At 35.8% G+C, this 24888-nt stretch overlaps 1 protein-coding gene across 3 annotated transcripts in view; it reads right to left on the bottom strand.

Moving 5' to 3' along the window:
* The window catches only part of MACROD2 (mono-ADP ribosylhydrolase 2), a 2262400-nt gene that overhangs the window by 100987 nt on the left and 2136525 nt on the right, over window positions 1–24888 (bottom strand). For all 3 annotated transcript variants that reach the window (XM_055132027.1, XM_055132028.1, XM_055132029.1), the window contains one exon: window positions 6309–6386. In XM_055132027.1, coding sequence (XP_054988002.1) covers window positions 6309–6386 — 78 coding nt within the window. The remainder of the gene's footprint in view (window positions 1–6308; window positions 6387–24888) is intronic.

Below are 24888 nucleotides of genomic sequence, written 5' to 3'. Positions count from 1 at the left end.
CAATGCATGGCTCAGCACGCCAGGCATGAAACTCTATGCGTCATCCCGGCTGGAACTCTACCTGTGATTCCTGATGGACATCGCCAGCTGTTTTGCAACATTTGGACAAAATGGCCTTGGCAGGGCACAGAGAAACCACGGTGGCCAGTGCAGCATCACTGACTACCCCAGCAAGGCTAAGTCACAGCACCGTTGGACATAGAGCTGTGACAGCAGTGCGCACAGTGGCTCATCCACTGTGGGGTGCTATCAGCCAACCACCGGGTGATCTGGGACTCAGTGGAGGTGTTCGACCTGGCACAGACCCTCAGCGACAGGGTCCTGCTATGCCAGCTACTCAACAACCTCCAGGTGCAATCCATCAACCTCAAGGAGATCAACCTGAGGCCACAAATGTCTTGGGTGCTGCCCAGAGACTCAGGCAGGTGCATGTTTGACAGTGTGCAGATCGCTACAACATGCCAGTTGACCAAAAGCTTATATTTGGTAGACTGGGAAAACCTGTAAAGGCAATTAGAGGCTGCCCCAAAAGCCTCTGTCCTTCTCGGAGAGCTCGGCAAGCTACTGAGAGTATCCTGTCTTCACAACAGAGCCTAGCAAGCTACTCGTGGTGAACTCAATATGCCAAAAATAGTAACAACAATGGTCCTCATTCCCCTGATCCTGAAAGAGCCCCCAATACGCCATCGAACTACACTAGCATTTGACAGGGATGAATGGAGACACTATTGGCGCCCACTCAAGCAAATTGATGAACAATGGGATGACATTGACAGTGATACAGTGATAAAAATAATTTATAAAGCTATTTGAAAAATTAAATTTGTTATTCCATTAAAGATATGAATGCTAAAAGGAAAAGGTATCTTACTTCTAATATGGATAATATGAAGAAAGTTTGTGTTCTAGATATGTAAAATCAACCATAATCTTTACTTAAGCCAAAGAACATAATCCTTTTCAATTGTCTAAAGATAAAGAAATTAGAAAGCTACAGAAGAAAAGTTTTTAGTTAGGCTCATATGAATCTGAGGTTTAAGAAAGAAAGCTGTCCCTTTGAAATTGAAGTGTGAGGTAAAGCAGGAAGTAACGATGCACAATTTGTATGAGTCATACAGAAAATATAGCTAAGATCATGGCTGAAAGTGACTACCCTAAACAGATTTTCAGTGCAGAAATAAAAGCCATCCTATTGAAAGAATATGCCAAAAATCTAGGACTAAAACTAGAGAGGAGTAGTTAATGTGCAACTTCAAAGCTTCAAAAAGGACACATATTCTTGATAGAAGTTAATGTAGTTGGAGACTCTACTTGAAGTCAATGTTTGTTTTTCCTATACACAATTAATAATTATGCTAAATATACTCTGCCTAGATGGCAGAACATCTGTAAAATACAACTTACTGAATATCTAAAGCACAATGTTAAAACCTGCTGCTCTGAATAAATATTCACATTATAATGGTTTAGCTCATTGACAATATGAACTGTCCTTCCAAGAATTGTGATATAGAAGTCAAAGGAAATTAAAATATTTTTCATATCTATTAATATTATATCTGTTCTGCAGCCAGTGATTCAGAGTCATTTTGATTTTCAAGCATCTTTTCAGAACTATGGGCTGGAGCGATAGCACAGTGGGTAGGGCGTTTGCCTTGCACATGGCCGACCCAGGTTCAATTCCTTCAACCCTCTCAGAGAGCCTGGAAAGCTACCAAAACTATCTCGTCTGCATGGCAGAGCCTGGCAAGCTCCCATGGCGTATTCGATATGCCAAAAACAGTAGCAACAAGTCTCACAACGAAGAGAGATGTTACTGGTGCCTGCTCGAGCAAATAGATGAGCAATGGGATGACAGTGACAGCAATAGTGGCAAAAGATAGTGATTCTTATGATGAATATGGGCGAAGTGAATTGAAAATATTCTGAAAAGTATTCTCCATTTCAGACCCTATTAGGACAGGTCAATGGTGGGAAGCTTGCCACAAGACTGTTGGATGGTGAAGGGCACAGGTAAGGGGATATCCCTAATAACCTTTCATTGCCTGTATTGCAACACATAGTACCAAAAGGAGAGAGAGAAAGAGAGAAAAAGAGAAGGAAGAAAGGAGGAAGTGAGAAAAAATGGAGAGAGAGAGAGAGGGAGAGATTGAGGATAGGGAGAAAGATAAGAGGAGAGGGAAGAGGGAGAGAATGAGAGGGGAAGGAGAGGGAGACAGAGAGAAAGGAGAGGGAGGGAGGAAGAGAGAGAGAGAAAGAGAGGTGCCTGTCATAGTGGCAGGTGGTGGATTGGGGTGGCGACGGGTGGGAGGGAAACTGAGACCACTGGTGGCGGGAAAAGTATACTGGTGAAGGAACATATGAGTAAAATACAGTCATGAACACCTTAGTAAATGTGTATATCACTTTGATTCAATTAAAAATAAATTAAGAAAACATCTAAAATTCATGAGGGTGATAAAAATAAATCATTAATCAGTAAAGAAATATCATTAATTCCAAGAAGTTAATTCTAAATCTCATGCATGAGTGTGAGGATTCAGCACTTCAAAAGATAAGGTCACTATAGGTATGGTGGAAACAACAAGAAAACAAGAATACAGCTAAAAATGGACTTACTTGCTGCAGTCTCATGATAAAATTTCAATGGCTAAGGAGCTGCTGCTTATAAATGTCTTAAGGAAGTTGTTTAGGGGATAAAGAGATAATTCAATGGCCTGGAGCACAGGCTTTGCATGAATTCAAGTTGCTTTGGTTTGGACCCTTGCCCCAAATGGTCCTGTGATAGAGTCTTGCCACCCCAAACCCAGGACTACCACCCCTCAAACCAACCATGGACTTTGCCCCCAAATAAACAAGAAAGTGGTATCTTCAGATGAAATCTAGTCATCTGAGTATTGTTGAAATGATAGCAGATTTAGAAAATTAAATAAAATTAATTGATAAAGTAGTAGCAGAGTTTGACAGAATTGACTCCAATTTTCATAGATCTACTATATAAATGCTATCAAGTTACACTGTACAACAGAGAATTATTTAGCGAAAAGAAGAGTCCATTAATACAGAAACCATTGTCTTATTTTAAGACTTAGCCACCATAACCTCCAGCAACCACCATCCTGATTGGTCAGCAGCCATCAATACCAAAGCAAAATTTTCACTACCAAAATATAGTAAATTGCTGAAGAATAAAAAATGAATAACATTTTTCATAATAAATTATTTTAAAATTAAGATAATAAATTATTTAGACATATGTTAATACATATTAAATCAATATGTAGAATTATAAATGTAACTCTTATGTGCACTAAATTAGGAAACCAAAAAAATTGAAGTGACTTACTTTGGCATTCTATTCATTTTATTGTGGTGATCTGGAGCTAAAACCATGATACTTTAGAGGTAATCCTGTATATCATTATAATAACCATTGTGTATGGAATTATTGTCACTGTCACTGTCATCCCATTGCTCATTGATTTGCTTGAGTGGGCACCAGTAACATCTCCAATTGTGAGACTTGTTACTGTTTTTGGCATATCGAATACACCATGGAAAGCTTGCCAGGCTCTGCCGTGCTGGCAAGATACTCTCGGTAGCTTGCCAGGCTCTCCAAGAGGGGCGGAAGAATCGAACCCGGGTCCGCTGAGTGCAAGGAGAATGCTCTTAGCTAACAAAAAGTCAGAATCTTCTTTTCAGTCAGCAGATTAAAACAGCACCTTATAGTGATCAGTAAATATATTTGCCCTTTTACCATATGCAAGTGCTTTCAAAAATATCATAAGCAATATTTATCTTACTTTGGATTTGACATAACACTATAAACATTCATATGCACTTTGTATCATTTAAGTTTAACATCATACTTGTAGGATTCATGCAGTTTTAGCCTTTAATTATGGTTTTTAGTTTCCAAGAAGACTTTTATCTTTATGTTTTTTGTTTCTTTAGGTTTCTTCTGTTTCTTTGTTAACAACTGTATTTTTTCTTTACATTTGGTTATATATTTGAGTATTTTTTGTGCTTTACTAATCCATAGTGCTTATCACTTTTTTAAAAAAATCAATATATTAATTTTTATAAAATAAAAATTTTTATTTCAAATGTTTATTTCCTGTACTCCCCTCATGCCTCTACCTTCAGAGATGGGATCATCCCCGAAGAACATTCCATATCTCATTGACCAATTTCTTTAGTGATTTATTCATTGTTTCTTTGTATAGTTTCTATTGCTGCATTTTCAAATTCCCTTAACCTTTTCAAACCTGTCATCATTATCATCAAGCATAATTTAAATTCAGATATTGTCTTTCATCTTTAGAGATTCTATTTGGGTCTTTTAACATTTTCTATGGGTATATTTCTTTCAGCTTTTAGTAGGATACAATTGTAACAAATTTAATCTTGCTCATTATTATTAAATATCCCATATGTGTCATTTCTAAATAAATTTTTACAGCATTTTATTCTCCTATAGGTCATAATTTCCATAATTTCATACCTTTGCAAAGATATGAGTCTAGATTTATTTTTTGTTTTGCAATTCTAGTTCCTAGCAAAATATTTAAATCTTGTTTTAAATTATTTTATAGATAGAATGATGTGGTTATAGCTCTAATATTCAGGTCAAACAAATTAATTTTTCTTGACTGTATTTTTCACGTTGCCTTATTTACTTTTTTCTATTTCTATTCATGTGCCACACATTATATCTCACAAATAATGTATAAAAATTATTTAAAAGCTATGACACATTTTTGTAATCCAGTATTTTTTTATTTTCTAATTTAAAAGTATTATTTAAATTTAGACAAAAGCAACAACTTGATACAATTTTAGTGTTGAAAAGGTTCAATCCAGTAATTTTTTCACATTTGTTTTTTCTCAGGTGCTGGGAAAATGGTATTCCAAGTTTATTTTGGGAATTAAAATTATTCAAAGTTTCAGAAGGTTGAACTACTGCTGATTTATTCTTCCTAAAAAGGTACACACCTTAGGAATTTTAACATAAAACACAGAGGGTTGATCAGCACCCCTTGCTATTTATAGCAGTAGTATTCCCTTGAGACATCTTTTGCAGAGTCAATAAAGGAGCTAAGATCAAAACGGTTTCAAATTCTGGGACTACATATCTAAATACATGTACTTGCCTTCAGGATCTAGCCCAGCAATTCTCCACAATCTTATTATCCCTCTGATGCCTCAAAACACGCTACTAATTTTTGTCTAGACTGTCAATTTATCAGTGAGAATAATGGCCCCAAGTATTTAAACTTTAGTCATTTAGAAAGAGTTTCTCTTCTGTCATTTTAAAACATGTAATACGATCCTCAGTGGTAAAAGCAAACATTTAAGTAGATTTATAGTTTATTTTGAAATAATTATTCTGTCTTCATGCATTTAATGAACTTCTTATTACAATGTCCTTTGCAATTATCTTCACAGTTATTCATTCCATATATATGTACACATATATATACATGTACATATGTGATAAGACTATATATAATGTGTATATGTATACATGTATAGATTTTTATAAAAAGACTAAATATAATGTATGTATATGTGTACATGTATAGATGTATAGATGTTCACATTATTATTGAGAAAAACTCTTTAACTTTTTAATGAATAATAGCCTCATGAAATATAAAAACTGTCATTTGGAACTCTGGAAATACTACTCCATCTTTTTCCTTCTCTCTCTCTCTCTCTATATATATAGAAATATAGTTGATCTAATTTTGATAATTATATTGGTAATATTATTCCACTATTCTATATGATTTTAAGTGCCTTATTATTGAGCTGCAGATATATCATGAGACTGCCCTCTCATTTGTGTCTTATTTTCTTGTACCCTACAAATTCAGTATGTATTCTGGTGGTTTCAGTAGAAGAGAACTGGTTTCTATTTGGAAAACATTTTTTCTATTATTTTCAAATGTTTGATCAGTATTGTGTAAATTCTCTCTTCTTGGTATTTCAGGTTTACATAAATTAATCTTCCAGTTAAGTTCTCTACATGTCACATGTTCATTCCCATTAATACATCTTTCATTTCAGTAGTTGGAAACCCATTATCCCAAAGAGCACAAGGAGTTAACAACAAGAAATCACACCAGTGTGGTACATAATAATGAGTGGCGAGAACTGGGGATAAGTAGCCCTTCTAAATGTGGCAGCTACTAGTCTGAAGGCATTTAACAGTAGTAAAAAGATTGTCATAGTCCATTTCTACAGAAGCTACTAATTGTAATATTCCTCCTCGGGGAAAAATAGAAATAGGTGTCACAGCTTACCATTGGAACAATCTTGGTCAGGAGAAGAATGATCTGTTACTTCATTGTCTTTCATAATATTGTCATCCTTTGGAGAATCTAATAATGAAGAACCAAAACTTCTAATCAGCATTTCTAACTAAGAAATAGAATAACTTTCTGCATCTTCATGCAACACCCATGTTTGTGAAAGAGAATTCACTGTCTTAAATTCTCATGATTTACAAAATATCACTGAAGTACTCATATATTTTTATCAATATGAGGTTTTTAAACATTCCTTTATACCATGGTGGCACAAAACTTACAGAGGGGAAAATGGTAGAAATTTGGTTAGGGTATATTTTTGCAACAACAGAAAATATAAGCAGGTTTTGTGCATCACTGAGAACCTTGGGAGAACTGTGCAGAGGGATTTGAAAGGAAAGAAAAATACAAAAGATTAAAGGAATGTTTAGTTTTAATGTTCTTAATGCTACCGTTACCACAGCTGTTCAAATACGAGTGCCTCAAGTCCTTGAAAAACCCACATGTAGTTTTGAAATCCAGTAATAACTAAGTTCATCCTCCTCAGAAACTTTACCATTAGAAAATATTAGCAAAAGGGGAAAGTAAACCTGTTCCATGCAATTTTAACTTCTCTCTGAATAACACATTTAAATGTAGAATCAGTGTGAGTTTATAATTTTTTATATGACAAGGAATTAGATGGCTAAATAATTTCCTAAGACTGAACTAACAAACTATGAAAGACCCCTTTTTGAATCTCTGCAGTATCTTTGAGATCTCTTTAAGAAGATACTAAAGAGTACATGAATGGATCAGTAGGAAGACAAAGAAAAAAAATACAAATTCATTCCATCAAGGTTATTAAGGGATTGCTTCATGTGTAACAGTGTTTCTTGATATCAATAATAAACAGACCATCATATATTCGCCCTCATAGATGTTATAATTCTAGTGAATCTTTTTTATATTATTATGCAGTTAAAAGGTAGTGATTCAAAGATACCCAAAACTCATGATATAATTTTGTATGTATGTGAGTGACACTGGAGCCTATTGAGGATCGTTAGATTGAAATCCCTAGTTACCTATAATGATTTTTCTATGGAATTCTTAACTTTTAATTATTAACTCCCTATCAGAGTAGAATAAGATGGAGTCTACACTAAATCATTCCTTTGTTTCTTTGACTTTTCTCCCTCTCCAAGATGATATATATGACAGGGTCCTGTGACTGAAATCTTCACGTGTTCAGGTAGTCAGGATGGGTAAACTCCCCGCCACCTCCCTGTACTTTGGGAAACCCTGATAGGGACATCCACAGCCCAAAGCGAACACCCTGTTAAAAATTTAATTCCTGCTGTACCGCTCAATTAAATATTCTGGATTTTCTAGAGTGCCAGCCATATTTTTTGCCCTTATCTACAAACTCTGCAACACTGATAATCCAGTAGAAATATATCAAGTGGGATGAAATGTAATGTAGAAGTCAACAATCTCAACTAACAAAAATATTAACTCAGAAGCCTTAACTTATAACAACATCCTAGTAATCCCTCTTATCCCTCTTACAATGACTTAGTGTGTCCATGGTGAGATAAAACAATTTACACTAATTTTCTTCTAAGAAAATATTTTCTGATAATCCTGGTAACAAGCAATATTAAATAAATTATTGTGGGGCTGCTATGAGGGAAGGCTTGAGGGGTAGTTGTGAAAATTGAGACAGTGGCATAAGAAAGATGAAAGTGGTGGAGGAATTGGCGTTGGAATATTGAATGACAGTAACAAATCATCATGACTAACTTTGTGAACCATGTCATTTAAATAATGTGTAGGGGAAAAATAAATTTTACATATGTAGGCCTTACGTATTTTATGTAAACTCCAAGATACATTAGCACTGAACTTTTAAAAAAATATATATAAAAAACAGGTAAACCATGATTATTACCATAATGTGATCCAAGTATTAAATAAAATTTAATGCAATATATTTTAGATTCCAGAGATCAAAACTTACTTATGTAATGAAGAATAGGCATTTTATTATGTTGTATTAAATTGTTTTAGTTTCCTTATTTACATAGGTTTTTCAGGGTCAGGGGAATGAGACCTATTGTTACTGTTTTTGGCATATTGAATACGCCACGAGTAGCTTGCCACGCTCTGCCCATGTGAGCGGGATACTCTCGGAAGCTTGCTGGGCTCTCTGAGAAACATGTATATACTGTCATCCCATTGATCAATGATTTGCTCGAGTGGGCCCAGTAAGGTCTCCATTTATCCTAGCCCTGAGAATTTAGCAGCCTCTCTTTACTTGTCCTTCCCAATGGTGCCACATTAGAGTCTCTTCAGGGTCAGGGGAATGAGACGAACAATGGGATGACAGTGATACAGTGATTTACGTAAGTTGAAATCATATAGCAATCACAAATTGGCTTTTACTGATTTATTTCTGATCATTCTATTTGCATTTCTTTAAGTTTTGTTGAAGCAAGTAATACAAAGTAAATGTGTTACATGACTGAGTAAGCAGGTTAGCGAAATGAGACATTGGTGGAGTGACATTGGTCATTCTTGTGTGTTAGAATGCTAAATGCCTAAAAATAACTAAAAACAGCCATATTAATAAGCAATTTTGAAATCACAGTTTTAAAATTTTTTTAAGTGGAAGACAGCTTTAAGTAACATGGTAACAATATGAGAATGTTTGTTTCTGGAACCTGCCACAAGCAACATTTCATGAACAAGTGAGAAACCTGGGTAGTTAACATATGATTCAAATTTAATAACCAGTGAAGCAAGCATACACCCAAAGTGTATGGTTTTAATTAGCTGCAAATAATTCCCCTTAGGCAAATGTTTAATTATCTTGCACAGCCTTTATTTCGTTTTGAGACTGACAATAATTTTAAAAGTATAAATTTAGAAGCAAAACTGAACATAAACACATTCCCAAACTGTTATCTCACCCACATCAACTTATTTTAAACCAGCTCCCTTTAAAATATGTCTTTCTAATTTTGGATCTGATATGTTGATTTAAAAAATCAGATTAAGTTTTGCCATATTAATATTGAAAATAATGACTGAAATATACAATATGGATCGTGCTAGATTTTAGTTTAATATTTTCCATTGTCTACAGAAAAGAGCATAAATTTAGTTTGTGGTTTTTGAAATAGTCATGTCTTCTAATATAACATATTAAATTATATGTTATATATTGTCATATATAATATGTAATGTAATATATAAAAGTTATATAAGATTTTGCATGTGGTGAATATTTATTAATCTACACTTAATAATAGTTCATTTATTCTCTTTAACTTATGTAAACTGTTTCACAAAATAAATTTATAAAAATACTTTAAAAGTGATTTATATCTAGTATATGTTTATACTCTAATGATTCACATGAGACAGGGTTAAAGTATTTGAAAAATCAATTCCTAGCCTGTATGTGTTTTAGCACCAAAAATGTGTGCTTAAATAAATTAATTGACAATTTATCTTTCATTTTCTTTGAAAAAATTCTTTAAAATTGCCCATACACCTTCCAGTTTTGTTAGTCTACACAACATATTACTTCACATCAAGAAAATGTCCTTCATTGTTACTGTACTCTGACATAGGTTTAGGGGGGAAAAAATCACTGAAGAACTATTCACAATAGCTAAAATCTGGAAACAAGTCAAGTGTCAGAGATCAGATGACTGGATAAAGATGACCAGATAAAGGGATCATGGTACACCTATACAAAGGAAGACTACTCACCTCTAAGTAGAGATGAAGTCATGCAATATTTTGCTATATGGATGAATTTCGAGAGTGTCCTGAGTGAAGTGAGTCAGAAGGAGAGGGACAGACACATTATGATTCATCTCTTGTGTGGGCTCTAAAGAAATATAGTAAGGGAATAACAAATGCCCAAAGACAATAGAAACTGAGAACTGGCCTTCAGTACGGGGGTATGGGATATCTAAAGAGGAATGGGATGGGGTCAGGGGCCACTGGGATAATAGTGGAGGGAAGAAGACACTCTGGTGAGAGTCTGTGCTGGAGTGACTATACAAGCATCCTTACCATTAAAAGGGTTGGAAACTACACTGTTGAGAATAAAATAAAATACAATTTTAAATGAATTTAAAACATTGTTACATATCAATCAGATAGGTATTCCTATAAATATAACTGCTCTTATATTTAAAGCTATAAAATTGATTTCTGTGTTTTGCTTTTTTATAAGTTTTGAGAAGTTAAACAATTTGCTTAAGTTTGTTAAGTCTGTACTCAGTCATTCAAGTCTGATTTTTTTTTTCACTTTGGGTCACACCCGGCAATGCTCAGGGATATGCTGAGGGGATATGGTGGTGCTCAGGGGACCATATCAGATTCTGGAAATCGAACCCAGATTGACCACGTGCAAGGCAAACGCCCTATCTGCTGTGCTATCGAACCAGCTCCAGTCATTCAAGTCTGGATGGTAACAGCAAACCCAGTTTTGTTTCATTTGGAAAAAAAAAACTATTATGGCTTGATTAAAAAATGGAATAAATTTTTAAAGTGTTTCCAGTAGAACTGAACATATTGATTGCCATTTCACAGTGTTCTGATAATAGGATAATAGAAATAAAAAATATATAGTGTATCATAGAAAAATTATGTTTGAGTATATTCAATATGTATACAGATATATGTATTTTGATGATGAAGATTTCTATGAATAAAACCCCAAACTAAAGCTAGAAGTTCACTTTGTATTATATGTAAGCCTCTTTTTCAGAAATGATTCCATCTCTGAATATAGAAATAACGCAGGATAAAAAGTTTAAGCTCATGATAGCATCTGCTCATGGAGAGTTAATGATAGAAGATAATTTCCTTTGTCATTTCTCTATTAAAATGTTTGGGGTCAAGGAATGGTACAGAGGGTGAGGCCTTACACATGTCAGATCTAAGTTTAATCCCAAGCAATTCATATAGCCCCCCCTTGACCCCACCAAGAGTGATGGCTGAGGGCAGTCAGGAGTAAGTCCTGAGCCCAGTCTGCAGTAGTGCCCCAAACAAAAAAAATACAAGAAAAGTGCATTTGCATTTTTAGTTTACAAACTTTAGTAACACTGACTTTGACTACGAATATTTTAAGTCATAGGTCTGAGTACATTGCACTTGACTGCAATATCAAACTGCAGTTTTCTGTTTAGATGGTGATGAAAGCTGTACTGTATATATAAGCATGATGAAAACGTCACTGTGTATGTATGTATATGTATGTATGTAAATATATGTATACATACATATATATAAAATCATTATTTATGATGTTTATTAGTAATGAGAAAAGTATGTCAAGTACATGTGGTCTCTAAAAGAGTTTATTATTATTATTATTATTATTATTTGCTTTTGGGGTCACACCCTGCGATGCACAGGGGTTACTCCTGGCTCTGCACTCAGGAATCACTCCTGGCGGTACTCGGGACTATATGGGATTCTGGGAATCAAAGCCAGGGTTCGGCCACATGCAAGGCAAACGCCCTACCCGCCGTGCTATCGTTCCAGCCCCAAGAGTTGATTATTTCTATGTAAGCTCTAAAATCTAACATGAAAACTGAAGCTGTTTATTCCAAATTGTTCCATCATCTTAGATTTGCATTTTACTTTAAATAAAATTTATCACTTGGCAATATTCAAGAAATGTTAGTCATCGCCTAATTTTGAGATGCCTTTAGTGTTATTTTAATAACAGAAGTCGAATTACATTTATATATAGATTTCAACTTTCAAAATGTTGAGGTCAATGTCCTATAAGAAGTTTTACAAATGCAAATATTAAGCCAAATATCTAAAAATATATATTTAAAATTAATTATAATAAAATAAGAACTTTTATAAATTAAAATATATCACTTAGAAAGTTTTAAAAATCTTGAAAGAGGGGGCTGGAGTAATAGCACAGCGGGTAGGGTGTTTGCCTTGCACGTGGTCGACCCAGGTTCGATTCCCAGCATCCCATATGGTCCCTTGAGCACCGCCAGGAGTGATTCCTGAGTGCAGAGCCAGGAGTAACCCCTGTGCATCGCCAGGTGTGACCCAAAAAGCAAAAAACAAAACAAAACAAAACAAAATTTGAAAGAATATTTAAAATAAAATAAAAACAAATTCAAAATATAGGTATTAATTTACACATATCTACATAAAATCAGTCATGTAGATTTAAGTGATGAATACAGATAATAAAACTTGAAGTTTTAATGAATATAAGAAAACTACAAATCAATATAAATTTTCTCTCTTTCAAAGATATCTTCTTTAGAACAAAAAATCTAGCATGACCTTACGGAATTCTTTAATATTCTCTAAGGGTTCATACATTCTTTGAAAATGACAAGAAAATTTTTTTTAACATACACATAAGTCACACTGGAAGAAGGTGATTTCCATCATATTTTTAATAGAGAGCAATGACCCTAATATATATATATATGTGATATATATATGTGTGTGAGATATATATGTATGTGTGTGTGTGTGTGAATATGCATATTCATGCCAAAAACAGTAACAAGTTTCACAATGTAGACATTACTGATGCCAGCTTGAGCAAATCAATGAACAATGGGATGACAGTGGTAGTGACAAATATATATGAATACCATAAAGGCAGTGATAAGGCCATTTTATATTTTACATAGCTATTGAGAAATTAGCTACATAATTTGGTGACCATTCATTGAATTGATCAATGATAAGTTTTTAAAATTTGATTTGAAAAAATAGATTAAAATACAGGAATGTGTTTAATAAATAAGCAATCCAGTAGGAAAATTCTTTTGCATTAGAGGTACAAAATTAAGGTAACTGGGACCAGAGTGATAGCACAGCCATAACGGGCCTGTCGTACATGCACTTGACCAGGCTTTGATTCACAGCATGCTACCGAGGTCCCTGAGCACCACCTGGAAGACAATGCCAGGAGCAAGCAAGACCTAAGCACTGCTGGTTAGGACCCAAAAGCAAAAACAAAAACAAAATTTGAGATGACTATAAAATATAAAGCTGAATGAATAATTAAGTTTCTGTAGAGACATTTTAAGGCTAGGTGGTATATAAAACTCATCTAGTTAGAGAGCTGGTGCCTGGCTGCTTAGAGTAGTGGTGAAAGGTCATTTTGGTCACTTTTAATGGATTAGAACAAAGTGCTATGCACAAACACCCATGCACAAAACGCTCTGGTTCTGTAAACTCCGACAGACTAGTGCTTCGGCTTGATTTCAGTCACACAGAAATACAATCCACTGAATTTTCTTTGATTCTTGTAAACTAATTTGATTATACCAAGCAAAACATTTATCCTAGTCTGCTCGTTTGAATTGCAGGTTTATTATGTGATGCAATTATAATAAAGTACTTTTTTCTCTATTTGAGCAGAGCGCTTATCCACAATAAGAGAGTCTTTGGAGCTTATAATGATAGTGACTATTCCTCTAAATAAGAAAAATATACCCAGCAATATATTCCCAGAGTATTTTGATGGTCAAAATCTGAACTTTGGTGGGTACCATTGCAACTGGATATACAAGGCTGATCTATATTTACCTGAAGTGTAACTTGATCCACAGGACAGAACATTGCCCTGAGGACTGGACTTTACTGAGAGCTATGGTTGGTCATTTGTCTTCATTATGCTCCCATTAACCCCCATTAAGAGGTGGCTAGTCATTCCCAGAGTTATGAATTCAGATACCTAAACGTCTGTGAGACACACTGGGAAAACTACCACCATGTCCCACTAACTTTGTTTCTATTTGACACACGTTTCAGATTCCTAACAGATAAATCAGAACTTTAAATCAGAACATTATAACCTACATTGAAGATGATATCCAGGTTGTTTTTGGGGAAAAACTCAGGATTAGATGGACATTAGTTTGGGGTTGTAACACTAGATTTGCAAACACAAACTTCATACCTTTATGAAAGCCCATTAACATTGCATAATTTCAGTTCCTTGCTACCCGGGTATTCAATATGCCAAAAACAGTAACAAGTCTCACAATGGATACATTACTGTTGCTCGCTCCAGCAAATCAATAAACAACGGGAGGACAGTGCTACAGTGCTACAACTAGGAAATAAGGGATTTGAAACAAAAAATATTTACAATGTTCAGTTGTGAACTCTTTGAATTATTTTTGTTCTAACCAACACTTAATCTTCATTTCTTCTCTTCCCTCTTCCTTCTTTCCCTCAACCTTCTTGAGTTGCACAGTTAATAACCCTGATTTTGACTGTCTATCAAATATAAGTTAATAGTGAGGGAAGTAACAGTGTGTAACTCAGTGTTACACTAGCCATCTTTAATGCTGTGTCTTGAAGAATCATCACAATGTAAAACAGAACAGCCGAATATGAAGCCAGACTGAACCATGACGAAAACAGAAATGCTTAATTACCCTTTTCAAGTTAATTTTTCCCCTTTGGCTAAGTAAACAAAGGCAAATCTGCTCTTGGTTTCAGCTGTCTGACTTGCTATCCTTGACCTCCACCCTCAAATTTCTTTCTGACCTTACATCCTTCTCCTTTGTTAATCCACTTTTGGGTGACAGCAAAGTGGATTTTCTCATCTGGTTGTACCAAAAGCCATTTACCCCTATTATTGTTCTGCTTTGGGTTTTGGTGTTTAGTCCATACCCAGCAGTACTCAGAGATAGCTCTTGAGAGACCGTGTGGGTTACCTGGGGTTGGACCCAGTTCATCCATGTGCAAGGCCTTAGCAATGTACTTAGGGCAGAAGGACACTTTGAAACCTGCATATACAGCTCATAACCCCCCACAGCCTCTGTCCCCACCACATACGGGGATTTCTTATTGCAGAAATTCCTGGGACCCACAACATAGACCCCCTACCTGACCCTGACCCTCGCTCCAGCCAACCAACTTTTATCAGGCAGAAACAGCTATCCACATATTCCTAACTGCCCCCCCCCAAACACACGCACCCCTCACCGCCAACTTTACATCCCTCTAAATCCACCCTAAGAAGCACCTTGGACAGAGCTTCACTGGCTCCTTCAGAGGCCGGTGGACTTCACCAGGCAATAAGCCTGTTTCAGCCTGATTCCCCTCTTTGCTTCTATTTTCTTTTTCTTTTTTCTTTCCTCAGCCCATTCTAGAATACATATAAGATAAATGCCCTACTTGCTATATACTATCTCTCCAGCCACAATTTGTTTCTTTTGAGGTCTCCCAAGGAGTGATCGGGGAGTTTGGGGGCCACTCTTGGAAAAATTTGACAAAATTTTATAAAAATGATTTTATCTTAATCCACTACTATTTTAGACAGCTGTATAGACCTGTGTTTCTGTGTTGGGGCAGTACTGGGGGTCATTAGGGATAAATTTGGTGGTACTTGAGGGACCATAGGATGTTGGGCATGGAAATTGAGACCTCTGTTCTAGCCCTCTGAGTAATTTTCCCTGTCCTTGACATACTTTTAGGACCATTTCTCCCCTTCGTTCACAAGGTGGACCACATCTGGCTGTTCTAAAGGCTCCTGGCTCTGAACTCACTAATCTCTCCTCATGGTGCTTGGATCAAACAAAAGTTAGCCACAGGCAAAGAAAGTCCATTAATCCCTAGTCTATATTTGTATATATATATGTATATATCTAAAGTTTATATATGGATATACGTATATATATGTAAAGTTTAAAATATATATGTAAAGTTTTTTAGTATTTGAAATATATAAAAAGTTATTTCAAGTACATAAGACTCTCATAAACTTTGTTCACAGATTGAAAGGCATTGGAATAAGAAATAGAGAAAGCTGAAGAGAAGGAAATGTCTGGTCATGCAGAATAAAACAGGTTCAGCAAATTTCATTTTCAAATATGACCCTGGTGGGGAAAAAATCAGGTGACATCTGGTATTATAGGAAATGGGGTGTATAAGAGGCATTTGTATGATGAAGGTAATGTTTTGGCTCATAAACTGAGAAAAATATGCTAAAGTCAAATACTGTAGAGTGCTATTTTATGAGGACCTTGGGAAGTATCCTAGGCATTAAAAGTAATATTTTCTATTTTCAGAAAGATTTTAACTTAATCCACCACTATTTTAGCCTGAGTTTTACTATGATTTCTAGAAATCAGTATAATAGACTTTCTTAATGCACTGATGTCCTATACTACCAGTGCGATTAGGCTGCCAATATTCTCATGTGGGTCCCCCACTAATAACCTCATCTACATTTAATTACCTCTCAAATATCCCAGGTCTAAATAATATCACAATGGAGACTAAGGATTTAAAATATAAAAGTGTGTGTGCATTTTTCTGGGGACCAACAAATTCTTTTTATAAACTATTACTATAGTGTAGATACAATGGCTATAACAATATTAATTTTAAGGTATTTGTAAGGTTTGCTTGAAACAAAATGGCCGATGCGATAGCGACATAGATTCCCTTGTCTCCTGCACAGACAATGAGACTTATGTCCTATCCAACTCCAGGGAGTCACCAGGCTGTGTTCCGTGCTCCCTTACGTCCACCCCCTCCAGATAACAGAAGGCCAGACCAAGCACATCCATCCAGTGGGTCTTTGTTTCCTTTCCCCTCCAAGACAAATTAAAGTCCTGCTTAGCCTCTCCCAAGGTGTGGCTCTACCCCAAGCTCTCTAGAGGTTAGTAGGGTTCACCTGGGAGTGCACCCAAATAAACCTCTCCTGTTCCTTCATTTTACTCGTCTCTATTCCTCTGTCTGCACTGGGTGAGGTCTCAGACCTGTCAGTATTGATATACAAATTTACTGTACCCCATCACTGCCAATGTGTTCAAGACTCTCCACCATTGTCCCTCGGTCACCCCGTATGTCTCTTCATTCCTCTCTTCTATTCCCCCCGCTGTTTTGTAATCTGAGTTTGTAATCAAAGACCAAGGGTTTGTATATTCCCTTGTTTCCCATTTCCCAGTGTATTCCCATTGTGTATATAGACATACTTTAAAAATCCATTCATCGGGGCCGGAGCGATAGCACAGCGGGTAGGGCATTTGCCTTGCACGCGGCTGACCCGGGTTTGATCCCCGGCGTCCCATATGGTCCCCCAAGCACTGCCAGGAGCAATTCCTGAGTGCAAAACCAGGAGTAACCCCTGACCATCGCTGGATGTGGCCCAAAAAAAGCAAAAAAAAATAATCCATTCATCTGTCATTGGAGATAGGTTGTTTCTATATCCTTGTTACTATACTAAGTACAGCAATGGACATGGGTGTGCATAATTCTTTTCAAATTACTTTGCATCTGGGGTAGGGTATACCCTAAGAAGAGGAATCACTGAGTCATATGAGGGCTCTAGTCTTACGTTTTAGAGGACTCCTCGTTATATTGTTTTTCCATACAAGATAAACCAGGATAAACCAGAGGATATTCCCACCAACAATGAGCAAGTGTTCATTTTCACCATATCCTTGGCAACACTGATTGTATTTGATATGATATTGCATTGATTTTTCAATTTGAACTTTCCTGATAACATAAGATGATAAATGCTTTGTTTTTATATATACTGGACATATGTTTATATATTTCCATAAGGACAACATATGCAACTATATAAATGGTTCTTTGGATGTTATTTGAAAAGTTTTGAATATTAGCTATTCAAATTGGTATTCCTATTGTAAGGCTGAATGATTTTAACACAGATCTGCAAATAGAATCCTAATTGTAAGGTTTCCTTTTCCCATCTCAATTCTCTGCAGTCAATAATCATCAGTTCCTTTAGAGTCTATGACAAATAGTGTTTATATGATAGAGATAAAGTACTAATGAGGATACCTCTGTTGATATTTGGAAACAATGTTGTCATTAGAGTTGACTAATTCCAACGTGCATACAAACAGCGCTATGAAGAGGTCCTAGAAACTCATAGGTATGTCCCAAACTAGAGAATAGTGGGAAGAGTCATTTGCAAGGAAGGAAACCTACTCACTATTTGCCTAATTTTCATGTAAATATTTTAGTATTTAAATTTTTTTCAGCATTACTAAGTAGATTGGAGCAATAGTACAGTGGGTAAGGCATTTGCCTTGCACTCGGCCAACCCGGGTTCTATTCCTCCATCCCTCTGGGAGAGCCTGTGAGCTACCGAGAGTATCCCACTCACAGTGCAGAGCCTGGCAAGCTACCTGTGGTGTATTTGATATGCCAAAAACAGTAACAACAAGTCTCACAATGGAGACATTACTGACGCCCGCTCGAGCAAATTGATGAACAACGAGACGACAGTGCTACAGTGTTAAGTAGATTAGTGGAATAGCAGTTCTGTTTATAGAAGAAAATTATATTGAAAAGTTTCTTCCAAAATTCCAAAGGTACCTTAATGAAAATTGGCCTCTGATATTCTAATATTGGTAAAAAGAATGAGAAGTAAATTTATTATAGATCCATATAATAAATGAGTAATGGACAGACATAATTCTTACTTCCTATTTTATGTATATACCTGAAAAAACACCATTGTAAAACTCTGGCCTACTAATACTTCTATTTGGAATATTATTTCCTATTTAGGTCACATTCCCTAGCCCCTTACCACACTCATTTTATAATCCCCACTTGACTGGTGGTGTTAGTTGGAGCTGATGAGCTGATGACCATCTGTGTCATGAGATGTAAGAGAACACCAGTTAAGACCATCTGTTCCAAAATATCTGTCCTAGCCTTTAATCATTCTCAGAGGAGCATATTATACTCTGGGAACTTTTAAAAATGCAACCTTCTTTGGAGGAATCCTGCTTGAGTCCAGACTGTCATAATGAGCATGCAAATCAAATATGGAAACAGCAACTAAATGTAAACTTGGTGAGAAGCTTAGAGGGTGCTCTCATGCATTATGGCTCATTATCATCTGTATGCACCTCCATTTCATTCCTGTGCCTCAATAGGAGGTAACCTGAACCCTTTAAAGGTAACACTTTCAGACAGGGAAATGACTTTTTTCATATTCAAGTATGCTCTCCTTCTCTATATTGCAAATAAATCTATTTTCTTTTCTTGCGAAAAAACTGGCAGCTTTTTTTCTCTTTGAGTTTCTAGAGCTCAAACTCGGGACCTTAAACAGGTGAAGCATGCATTTAAATTTTTTTAATGAATCACCATGAATTACAAAGTTATTCATGATTAAACATGAGGCATACAATGTTCAAGCACCACTCTCCTTACTAGTGTCCACTTTCCTCCAGGAATGCCCCCATTTTTTTTTCCTATCCCCAGTCTGTTTATGGCTGATGATTTTTCCCCCTACATCAGCTTTAGAGTTTCCTTACCTGGCCTCTCCTTCTGATCCATCTCTAATGAAAAGCTTCCTGTTAAAGACCAGTTCTCATGCTCTTCATTTCTATTGTCCTTAGACATTTGCTGGTCTACTATGCCTCTGTATATCCCACATATGAGAGAGATCATTCTGTGTCTGTCCCTATTCTTCTGACTAACTTCCCTCAGAGGAAGCACTCACTCTTCCACTGAGCTTCATCCCAATTCACAGCAGACAGTTTTATTCATTTTAATCAACACAACTTAATAATCCAATGCTCAAGACAGGTTTGCAGCCAGCTGAGAATGAGCAAAGTATGACACTGAACCTGTAGAAACCAAGAGGGCAAGACTTTAATTAAACAGATAGCAAGAGTGTTATCAGGGAAACAGTGGTTTATCCTGTATGCCAGAAAAGTAGTAAATGTGGTCACTCTTGGGGAAAATATCTATTAATTATATGTGAGGGAGATGGGATTTAACATTAGAATAAATTGGAATTTCCATGATGTGATGAGTGGACATCCTGCTGAGCCTGAATCTTAATGTTTCTAAACGCAAAGGTCTGAGGTGAGGCTGAGAATGTGTGTTTTAAGCCACTTGTCAGCTAGTCTGGGGAGCACCCTTTATGAATTTCTGCCTTAGAATATGCTGAACTGTTCATATAAAGAAGGCCCATATTTTCTGTACTCTTTTTGATATCTGTCATTAGACATTTAAAGTAGAGATTTCTGAGCAGTATCCTCATAGATATTGCTCACAGCTGTTCCACTGCCGAAGGGGAGCATTTCTATGTGGCATCTATGTGTAAGGAAGGACTAACATCCCTCTGAGTGGCTCTGTGTGGCTCATTGTAAACACATCAAGATAGGAGCCATTTCAGAGTTCTCCTCCTTAATATCAAATGCATGAGATCCTAATGTTAAGATATTAAATTAGAGTATTTTCATTTTATCCCTGTGATTTATAATAGGGTTAATAGTAATGTTTTGAGGATATAATGTTGCTATGCCACATCCAGTAAAATATCAACACCCCCCCACCACACTAGGTCTTTTTTTGCACCCCGGACTGCTTATTTGTGAAACTCAATTCTTATAATTCTCAGGATCTATTATCATTGGTCGTTTTTATTCTTTTACTATGCTTCTTTATATTCCACCTATGAGACAGATTATTTGGTATTTGTCCTTCTCCCTCTGGTATATTTTGCTCAGAATGATACCTCCAAGTTCCAACCAAACTGCAGAATTTTGCTGAGTAGTTTTTCTTTCTTTCTTTCTTTCTTTCTTTCTTTCTTTCTTTCTTTCTTTCTTTCTTTCTTTCTTTCTTTCTTTCTTTCTTTCTTTCTTTCTTTCTTTCTTTCTTTCTTTCTTTCTTTCTCTCTTTCTTTCTTTCTTACTTTCTTTCTCTCTTTCTTTCTTTCTTTTCTTCCTTCCTTCCTTCCTTCCTTCCTTCCTTCCTTCCTTCCTTCCTTCCTTCCTTCCTTCCTTCCTTCCTTCCTTCCTTCCTTCCTTCCTTCCTTCCTTCCTTCCTTCCTTCCTTCCTTCTTTCCTTCCTTCCTTCCTTCATTTTCCTTTCTTTCTTTCTTTCTTGGAGCTGGGGAGGGGTCAGGGGGTAGTATTGGGTCATTCCTGACAGTGCCAAGCACTTATTCCTGGCTCTGCACTCAGGCATCTTTCTTGGTGCTCAGGAGAATATATGTGGTAACAGAGATTGAACAGGGGTTGGCCACATGCATTGCAAATAGTTGCTGTAATATCTCTCTGGCTTGAGCAGAGTAATCTTATCCTGTGTAAATGTGCCAGAATTTTTTTGTTTGTTTTTTAAGTTTTTGGGCCACCCTACCCATGCTCAGGACTTACTCCTGGTTCTGCACTCAGGGGCCACTCCTTGAGGCTCAGGGGACTATCTGAGGTACCAGGGTTGAATTCAGATGGTCTATGTGCAAGGCAAACATCTTACCTGCTGAACTATCTCTCCGACCTTCCACATTTTTTTCCTGTTCATCTGTTCTTGGACATTTGAATTGTTTCCAGATTTGGGGTAATATAAATAGCAAGACAATAAACATACAAATGCAAATGTCTTAAAATTAAAGTGTTTCTGTGCTCTTTAAGAAGACCTCTCTTTCAAGTGGAACTGTGTGACTAAATTCTGATCTATGAAAATCATAAAAATGAGGTATGATACTTTTAGACATAGTCCTAGAAACCGCCTGCATAACCTGTCTCTCTCCTCTCTGACTGGATGAAAAGACTGGAGACAACTTAGGTGCTAGAATTAACCAGTATCCATCTGCTTGAGTCCTGAATGATTGCATGGAAACTCCTTTCTCAGTATGGACTTTCTGTCCTGAGAAAATGAATTTATCTGAATAAGCTTGACTAGTTTTTAGAGCAGCTAGATTTTGGATATATACAAAGAACTGAAATTGCTACATCATGTGGAAGTTAAATTTTTGATCTCTTTTGGGGGGAGGGAGTGGTTTCCCAAGAACTGCTTGGGTATTCAGGGGCTCATCCAAGTGGTTCAAAACAAACTGGTTCTGTGTTTCAATTAAAGGGGCAAAGAATACAGTTTTGCTTCATTTTGTTGTTACAAGGATTAACTGGCCACCTTGTGGTGGTTGGGGGCCTTCAAAGTCATATTTGGAACTGCTTGGAGGCCTCCTAGACTATAACAGTTATGCTCAAGGATCATGTCTTGTTGGGGATTAAACTGGAGTTGATTACATGCAAATCATGAACTTTAACACCAGTACTCTATCTCTAGCCCCAAATTGACTTTTTTGCTTGTTTGGGGGCCATACCCACTGGTTCTCAAAACTTTCCTGGGTCTGTGCTCAGGGATCATTTCTAGAAATGCTCAGAGGACCATATGTATATCAAAGATCTAACTCAGGTTGGCCTTATGCAAGACAAGCACCTTACCTGCTATATTAACTCTTGGCTCCCCACTCAATTCCTAATTGTTGAGACATTTTTATATAGTTTTTCCTAAAGACTGAGTCATATGACATTCTTGTTAATGGGGTTAAGGGTTTCTTTTACATCACATCAGTGCTAGCAGTGATTGTGACCAGTGTTTTTGATGTATGCCATTCCAACTGGGGTAGAAATGAAAAGCCATTTTCATTTGATTTAATTTTATGAACAATGAATAATTTATCATATCTGTTGGTCATCTGTACTTTTTTCTCTAAGGAAGTGTCTATATATCTCTCCACTCTAATATGGGTTGCTTATTTTTTTTTAAAAAATTAAAGTATTTTATAAATCTTCAATATCAGCTCTTTGTTAGCTCCATGGTGAAGTAGTATTTCTCCCACTTAAAAGGGAGTCTTTGACTTCTAATAATCTTTTCTTTTACAGTGAAGAAACTTCTATGTTTGTAGTCCATAGACTATATTAAACAAATGTTTTTATATTAACTACATGTTAAAATTATCATATTCAAAATGCTTTGATTAAATAAAATAGATAGTTAAAATATTTTTCACCTAGTATATTTTCTTCTGTACTACAGCTAGTAGAGATTTTAAGATTACATATAACACTCTCATTTGTGGTTAGTTCACTTCTGTTGGACAGTACTGTTGTAGAAAATTTAGTATTAAATCTGACTTGTAGATGTCTATATGAAAGTTAGAGTTACAAAGATATCAAATTCAAACTTAACAAAGACTGGTCATTCATAAACTATAAAATCTAATTTGGCTTAGAGAGAATGTCTACAAATGCTAGTAAGGAAAAAGAATGCAATTATGTATAATCAAAGACACTGTTCTGAGAAGGACAATGATAAATGTGTAATACTAAAAAACTGAAATACTACTTGTACCCAAATAATATCCAATTATTTAACACCTTTTTTCTTTAGGTAGTCTCACCCAAATTCTTTTGTCTGGCATTCAGAGACTTCCATAGTCAGAACTTTACCTAAAACCTCAATATTTGGAAACTCATAAGCACATTGTCCAGTAAAAGAACTTAGCTACCTTATTTGCAAAGAAATAAGGAAAGAAAAAGATGATGTTGATAATAATTATGATAACAATGATGATGACGAGCACAGGAAAATATTGGGTTATGCATTTCCCGAGCTACACATGAAGGAGGAACTTACACAAAGCAGGAAGATCTCTCTTTTATCAAGTGGAACTGTGTGATTAAAATCTGACCTATGGAAATCACAAAAATGAGGTGTGATAGTCCTAGAACTTTTAATCCTATGATTTTTAGTCCTAGTCCTCTTGCATAACCTGTCTCTCTCCTTTTGGACTGGATGAAAAGATTGAAGACAATGTAGGGGCAAGAATTAGCTAGTATCCATCTGAATGAGTTCTGATTGCACGAAAACTACTTTCTCGGTATGGACTTTGTGTCGTGAGAAAATGAATTTGTCTGTGTAAGCTTAACTTGTTTTTAGAGTAGCTAAATTTTTATAGTTTATATTTTATATTACAGAGTCACTAAAATAATTGAGATGTGGACTCCATGAAATATCTTTTAACTATAATTATTATTATTCAAATTCAGTCTGTTAGAATCTGCACAAAGAATTCTTGGGAAACATAATTTTTTCATTTCTGTTGAAAGAATTTACAAAATAAAGGAAGATAATATTTTATGATAGCAAAGGTTTTTTGAGAGTGAGAGAACATAAACATTATTTTTTAAACCCAAATTCATTTTTATACTTCTGCAAACTAAATTTCACATGGGGTAATAGCCTCTGTTCAGAAGGAAGTTGATTTTTATCCTATTATTTTTTTCCTGCCAGAAATCCTATTAGTGGACTGATAAGAAAACAGAAACTGTGTAGCATTTCACTTAATCTAGGACATATGGCCACCATATGGACCACAAGCAAATTCATGGTTTCTTTACATTTGATGGAAAAGGAGATTGTTAAGTAGGAAGTATGGTTCAGAGACTACACTCATTAAGTAGGAGGCGAAGGCAATAGAGAATATGGTAGAATTGGTGCTCATACATACTGTGCTAGAGAATAAATTAAAAGCAGAATCTGATGTGCTCTGTTAGTTCAACTTTGGATAGTGTTTTTGAAGAATTTGGGAGGAGTTTTGATCATGGACAAAGAATATTGTCAAAAAAAGAAGATTTATTGAAGGGTGAACCTGAGCTATTCTTGCTCTTCCTGAAAATCATGGAAAAATCCATGTTTGATAATAAATAACTGTATCTAAGTTCTCTATTCGAATCTCTAACAGAACTCCTGGTTGGAATGAAGCTCCAGAAAA

The sequence above is a fragment of the Sorex araneus genome, chromosome 3 (assembly GCF_027595985.1).
Source record: "Sorex araneus isolate mSorAra2 chromosome 3, mSorAra2.pri, whole genome shotgun sequence".
NCBI lineage: Eukaryota > Metazoa > Chordata > Mammalia > Eulipotyphla > Soricidae > Sorex > Sorex araneus.
This window is presented reverse-complemented; position numbering and strand designations above follow the sequence as displayed.